Genomic DNA, 7397 nt, shown 5'->3' on the forward strand with positions numbered 1-7397 from the left:
CTGCTGTGACGTTTACGATTGTCGATGATTTGGCTGGCTTGGTTATAAAGAATATAAAATTGTGAAACTATATGAAATTAAATTATAATCCGTTTATTTAGATTGATTGAAGAATTTTAATTTATATTCATACAACTTATTAGAAACTTTAAAATAGATCCCACTAAACTTTACAATATATCCCTAAATCCAACCTATAGAAGGAAAATTGTCATTGCCGCACAGAGGAACGACTTTGAGTTTGGTAACGTTCATCACTTCATTGAAAGTAAAATATCAGTTATCTTCTGTAAAAAAAACTGACATGGTGGCTTTGGTAAGTGGTGGACACGGTAGAAAAAATACTGATGTGTAAACTCCTAGTGTTTTTCGATTGGTGAAATTATTCACTCTTGTCTTTAAAGTGTAGGATTTTTATTTTCTGGTAACGAGTTTTGAGTACCGCTACATCACATTAATAAAATTTTGAAGGGTTCAACATTTTTGTTGAGAGGACAAAAGATTCAAAATATATCTCATTGTTGCCGAAAATAAATTTGCAATAATTCAACCCATTTGGGTTGGTGAGCAATGTTGATATGAGATCTTAGAGTGTGATGCTCTCAAAGTTTTAAAGTTTAATTTCCTCTAAGTGTTAATTTCGATGAATTAAGTATAAACATAGCTATGCTCTGACTTTAAATAGGGCCCACAGATAGACGGTAGAGTTGAACCTCTTAAATTAGTCGATCCTTTAGCTGAATACCAAGTTAAAAAAAAAAAAAAAACTACGGTTCTAGTATTAAAGTTAGTATGTTAAGAAGTTCTAAATTAATGGTTGCTATTCATGGGTCCATGATTAACATATTCAAGCGTAAGACCATTCTAAATTAGATGAAGTTCCAATAAAATCCCAGCTCTTTCTATGTAATGAACACGACATCACCGCAGCGTGTTTCACGTTTAGAGACCAAACTTGCAACTTGATATTACTTATATTCTCTTATAGTATGTTTAGGATTCTTTTTTTGCTTCTGACAACAAAAAAGGAAAAGAAGAAGTTGCTAAGTTGCTTTATGCTGATAATAAAAGTTTCTGGCTAGCTTTCAATTTACGATATGGTTAAATTATAGTTGTAGTAGTAGGTTTATATAGATATATTCAAGATTTTTTTTTTTACAAGATTGATTAAAGAGTTTAATATTTAAACATGTATTCTACAAATATTTTACACAAAAGTTCCATTAGTTTTCATCTTTTAAATATATTGCAGTATATTATTTTTTATGATATACTCATAAAAATCTAAACAGTTATAAGATCTTATTAAATATATGAGTATCACTATCTATTCTATACTACGGTATATATAAAGAATGTGTAAATATATATAAAGAATGTAAGCTGGGTAATGTTTGACTCAATTGCTGGGTAATGATAAAGAATGTAAGCCGATTGAGGTGATTTTTTCTCTTTTCAATTATACTCATAAACAAATTTAACATAAGAATGCTATTTTATTGGTGCCATTAAAAGAGATAAGAATTTAGATTGTATCTGTTAGATTTTTTTTAAAGATATTATATTTACTAAATTGTTGGTATCATTGAAAAAGATAAGTATAGTTTGTTACATTATGAAAGCACAAAATATTTATTATCAATACTTATAATTTTAATCAAAATTTCTTAAAAATTACTGTTCATAATTTATACGCATTAACATAATAAGAAGAGCGGACAAACGGACACAAAATGATACACATTTTGTAGATATAAGTAATCAAACAATAAAATGTTGCAGAGACGTTTGATATGCTAGGACAAGGAATCGAACTCACAGTTTCTCACTTCTCTACGCTTCTTGTGTGTGAGTCGTCACTAAACTCATTGAAATAATTAAGTTAAGAAGCATTTGAAAAATGCTTAATTTTTGTCCATATAAAAAATATGATAGAAATCTCTAATGATACTTTAACTAATCTATTTTTTCTTGTATCATTTTCTCTAATCATTTTTTTAACAAGCTAAACTGAATATACTACTACGAAAAAAATATTTTGTCTAACACAATGAGTGCCAAAACAGAACACATAGTTTAATAAATGGTTACAGTGCAGAATCAAACAATACAAATGAGAAAATTACACGCCGAAACTCACACACTATAGGATTAAACCACCAATTGTGATACTAATCGTTAAACTATCCCATGCACTATAGATCTTCTCTAGGCATGCAATAGTTTCAGGAATACTTAAATTTTCTTTCAAATCACTCATTGATATTATATTCTCATACTTGCAAGTTTTTGTTTGTTTGTTGAAAGAGTAGTATTTTTTTCCTTTTATGTAAGTAAATAATTTGCAATTGTACCAAAAAAAATAATTTGCAAGTATTTTTTTTATGTAAGTAAATAAATTTGTTTTCTTGTTGAATCTTAGTTTTCCCAATATTGAATCTCATATAATATTGTGATTTTTTTTGCTTCAATTAGAAAACAAATAATACAACTTTACACTTTTTTTTTGTCCTAATATTCTAAATCATCATGGACAAGCGACCCTAGCTAATCTGAGAAAATCTTGTGTGGTCCTGGTCCACACAAGTGGTCTTTGGTCACACAGAGAAAAAAGAGAAGAGAGAGAAGAGAGAAGAGAGAGAAAATGGAGAAGAGAGAAGAGAAGAGAGAGAAGGAAAAAACTTGTGTGTGTGACCAAACCAAAATTCTTTGGTCCTGGTCCACACAAGTGTTTCTCAGCTAATCTAGAGTTCAGTCCAGGATAAATAAAGTATGGCTCATGGTTGTTTTTAGCTAGGTATCGAACTTACTTGAATGTTTCAACTTTAGTATTCTTTAGTTGAAATTTATCACTTATTTAACTATGTTAACCAACTAGCTAGTGTTAAATAACACAAAGGTCTAATGGAAATAAGAAAACAAAATATTGATATAGATGACAATATAATTTGATAAAAAAACGATTAGATTTTTTTTTCATTGGTTGCTTCCATTTTGGATAATTTCATCGAGGGTTAGATATCTCTCTTAGTCGGGATTCAAACATTGATTCGTCATATTGTGAGAGTCTAATCCATTCCATTAGATCCAACTTCATTAGTGATCAAACGTTCTTCTAATTAAAAATATCCTTAGCACATTAATAACTATAAAATCATAATAACAAAATAGCAACTTTATTTCATAACACTGTTCTTTTCCTTCAGACAAGGTATCAAACTTTTTCTTAGAAATGTAAACGTCTCTTAAACTCTCACGCATTCCAGCCTATAAATAAGTTGAGCACCTGCTTCAACAAATCAAGCCAAACCATCATTCATTTCCTCTTAAATATACAAACCTTAAGAGGTTACTACTCCTCTCATATTGAGTCATCATGTCCCTTTCCAACTTAGGTGGAAGTGCCACTAATAGCAATTTGAGCCAAAAGAATGCCACAAATTCACTACAACAAAAAGCTAATTTCTTGCCAAACCCATTTGATCTTTCTGACCCACAGATCTTGGACAGAGTCTATCTCACCCATGTCACTGATGATGAATTTTGTGATACAAATATCATTTTTGAACTTGTGTCCAGTGTTGTACTTCAGGTTATACGCATTCACTTTATTTTTTTTTAAAGACAATTTAATATTATTTTGACCATATCAATTGAAGTCTTTAAAATATATACATTAGATCTCTTTATTTTATTTAAATGTTAAATTTATGTCAATGAACTTATGGACCTTGATAAAATAATAACATTGGTCACTATAATAAGATTGATTTGATACCCTTTTATGTATATATTAAGTAGTTCTTTAAAAAGCACAACTAACTTTCCAAATTGTTTTGCAGACTATTCCAAAGATTTCTGTAACCAGTTTCAAACCAGAATTTCCTACACTGAAGCTGATTTCTTGTCAGGTAATTATTTTCTACTTTATGTGTTATCTTAGTAGATTAAGGTTTAAAAAGAAAATTATGCATTGCTAATATAATTACTACAATAACAGATGATAACCACACGTAATGATGCTCATTGCATACACCAAACAACACTATGGATTCTTCAAAACCTGAGATCTTACTCATGGGATGCAAAAGCACTTATAACTCTAGCTGCTTTCACTTTGGAATATGGAAACTATTTGCACCTTAACGGTGTCGCAACAACGGACACACTTGGAAACTCATTGAGAGTAATGAATCAAGTTCAAACCAGAAAGATTTCAGATGATGTAACTGAATTGGTCAAACATATAGTGGAGATGTTGGATCACCTGAAAGAGTGGGCAATATGGTCTGCTGAAGGCTATGATCCGGTTGATGTTCCTGCTTTGACAGACGCCTTGCAAGAAATTCCTGTCTTTGTTTATTGGACAATTGCTTCAATTGTTGCTTCTACTGGCAACCTTGTCGGTGTTTCGTAAGTTTTTATGGTCGTAGTTACTATGCAAACCTTGATATTACGGAAAAATGTGGGAAACAATGACTAATGTGGCCACAATTGCGGTTGTGATGCTGTCGTGGTCTTGTGGAGACCACAAAAAATATTATTGTTAGATATAACGATCTAAAGTAACAAATATAACTAACTATCAACTAATCATAACTAATTTGTAACTACTTTAAATGATATTCAACTAATTATAACAAATTTCTAACTATATGTAATATTCAACTTATTACTTATCTTTGTTTTCTAGGGACTATAAATTATCAGCTTATAGAGAGAGGCTTTCTGGCATTGTTGAGAAGTTGGTTGCGCAACTGGGAACATGCAAACAGCAAATAAGTTAGTACTTTAAGCTATTTCATGTTTCTTTATCCCTCTGAGATTTTGATCACAAATAGTGCTATAATAAGAGCTTATATCTATTTGTTGCAGGCGCGATAGAGGATATATTTAACCGCACGAACAACTTTAAGAGTCCCAAAGATATTGTTGATCGTTTGAAAGCTTTGATCCACCGCAATGGAACTGATTGTCCACAAATCTTTGAAGGCAATGCCCAAGTTAAATCGGTTAGTTTTGAAACATGTAGTAGGAATCAAACTCAGTACCTTAGAGTTTACAGCACTCGCACACACTTCATACCAATCATTTGCGCTAGACCTCGGTGGTGCAACATGCATTAACTGATTATATATATGAATCAAATTAAAGAGAATCAGTGACTATATGTGTTTGTTCATTTATGTAATATTGCAGGGTCTTGATATTTTTAAGCAGAAACATGTGTTGCTATTCATTTCAAGCCTTGATAGCATTCAAGATGAGATCACACTTTTGAATTCAATCTATGAAAGATTGCAAGAAAATCCGAAAGAACCAATAAAAGGTTTCAAGAAAGAAGACTTCAAGATTCTGTGGATCCCCATTGTGAACAAGTGGGATGATATCCAGAGAGAAAATTTCAAAACATTGAAGAGTGGCATCAAATTTTATGTAGTGGAGTACTTTTCTGAGTTACCAGGCCTCAAGATAATAAAAGATCCAGAATTAATAGGCTACATTGATGATAAGCCTATTATCCCAGTGTTCAACCCTAAAGGAATCAAAACCAATGAAGATGCTATGGACTTGATTTTCCAATGGGGCATAGAAGCATTCCCATTTAGGAAAAGTGATGGTACTAACCTCAAGTTGAAGTGGAGCTGGCTTTGGGATGTCATCAAAAGAGCAACTCCTGGTATACAGGTAAAAACCTCACAATTTGAATAATTTTGATATATGGTTGAATCATGAATGACTATAAAAATTATAAACAATGTGGATCCAATTAAAAAGAAGTAAAATGATTATTTTCTGATCAATTGGTTATACTATCTTGGCGCAATTGGTAAAGTTGATGTCATGTGACTGAAAGGTCACGGGTTCAAGTCCTGGAAACAGCCAGGTAAGGCTGCATACAATACACCAAATGGTGAGACCCCTTCTCCGACCCTGCGTATGCTGAAGTTTTAGTACACCAGATTGCCCTTTAATTGGTTATAATGTCTGTGCATATATGAATTTATGAAAAAATATCTTAATTATCCATTTAATGATGTGATTCAGGTGAAAGTGGACAGATACATCTTTATCTATGGAGGTACCAACAAGAAATGGATCCAAGATTTCACACTTGAGTTGGAAAAGGTCAAAAGGCACGAGACTACCAAGCGTGCAGACGTTATAATAGAGAATTATCAAGTGGGCAAAGATGACCCTAACCGTGTTCCAAGTTTCTGGATGGGTATAGAAAGAAAGAAACAAAACAAGAAGCATCAAGAGACTGTGGATTGCGAGATTCAGGAAATAGTGAAAGAGTTGTTTTGCCTCAGACGTGATCCACAAGGATGGTTTATTCTAAGCAAAGGACATAACATTAAACTTCTTGGTCACGGTGAACCGGCTTATCAAACTTTGGTTGAGTTTCAGAATTGGAAAGACAAAGTGTTGGAGAAAGCAGGGTTTGATATTGCATTTAAAGAGTATTATGAGATTAAGGCTAAAGAGATATCTGATCGTGAACCATGTGAAGTTCTTAATGTTGATACCTATAGTTCAAATGTTATAGGTACTATATCATGCCCAAATCCTATGTGTGGACGTGTGATGGAGGTTAGTTCTATTCATTACAAATGCTGCCATCGTGATGAACCAAACAATCTTGGTGTTTGATTCATGTGACAAGTGATTGTTCCTAGTTAACTTGCTTTTGTTGTGCTATTTCAATTTCTGTTATGTTTTTGTTTGTTGACAGCATGTGACTGTCCAAATAATATGTAGTGTGTGATGTTTATGTAATAGCCCTTTAAATGGGTGAGAATAAAAGAGTGGCTTCAATATGTATTCTGTATGATATTGAAGTTTATGAATGAATAAAGTTAATTATACATGTATTCCGTAAGATATTGAAGTTTATGAATGAATAGCCCAGTTATGTTCTTCTGATTCGTTAACATTGTAGCATTTTTGTCATTCAAAGTGTAGTGTGTATATTTGATTAGGGGGAGGCACACTCCCAGTTAAGGTCGCGGAGAACCACAAACTTTATTGAGAATTTACAATAAAATTTACGCATAACCTACCAATTTGCAAAATTTTATACTAGAACTCAAATTACATTTAGTGTAATCGGAATGATTAACCTACTAATTTGTGAAATTTTCTACAATTATGTTAAGGGAATACTAAAACCTAGTGGAAGCGTGTTGAGGTTATTATATTTTTTTTAAAACTCGGTATCTGATCTAAGGATCGACTAATCCAAAGGGGTACAATCCTACCGTCCATTTGCGAGGGTCCTATTTAAAGCCAGAGTCAAAACACCATATGGACTAGTCCACTAAAATTGGCACAAGAGGGAAATTGAGGTTATTATATATTATAAACTTACTTTGTTTTGTTGTATTTCATGTCAT

At 32.1% G+C, this 7397-nt stretch overlaps 1 protein-coding gene across 1 annotated transcript; it reads left to right on the top strand.

The window, feature by feature from the left end:
* Positions 1-3301: 3301 nt before the first annotated feature.
* Positions 3302-6883, top strand: LOC146956693 (protein SIEVE ELEMENT OCCLUSION B-like). The gene is made up of 7 exons (XM_085730674.1): positions 3302-3592; positions 3843-3911; positions 4001-4413; positions 4694-4782; positions 4876-5012; positions 5200-5688; positions 6049-6883. The coding sequence occupies exons 1-7, from the start codon at positions 3377-3379 to the stop codon at positions 6652-6654; spliced, it is 2019 nt and encodes a 672-aa protein (XP_085586800.1). The 5' UTR covers positions 3302-3376; the 3' UTR covers positions 6655-6883.
* Positions 6884-7397: the final 514 nt, after the last annotated feature.

The sequence above is a fragment of the Medicago sativa genome, chromosome 1 (genome assembly GCF_051527215.1).
Source record: "Medicago sativa cultivar Bolivia chromosome 1, Bolivia_mono, whole genome shotgun sequence".
Classification (NCBI taxonomy): Eukaryota; Viridiplantae; Streptophyta; class Magnoliopsida; order Fabales; family Fabaceae; genus Medicago; species Medicago sativa.

Bases quoted from the DNA above. Each gene is read 5' to 3' on its own strand.
- LOC146956693 (XM_085730674.1), top strand. From the start codon at position 3,377: ATGTCCCTTTCCAACTTAGGTGGAAGTGCCACTAATAGCAATTTGAGC. The intron at 4,783-4,875 runs GTTAGTACTTTA...TATTTGTTGCAG, and splicing joins AACATGCAAACAGCAAATAA to GCGCGATAGAGGATATATTT. The intron at 5,689-6,048 runs GTAAAAACCTCA...GATGTGATTCAG, and splicing joins GAGCAACTCCTGGTATACAG to GTGAAAGTGGACAGATACAT.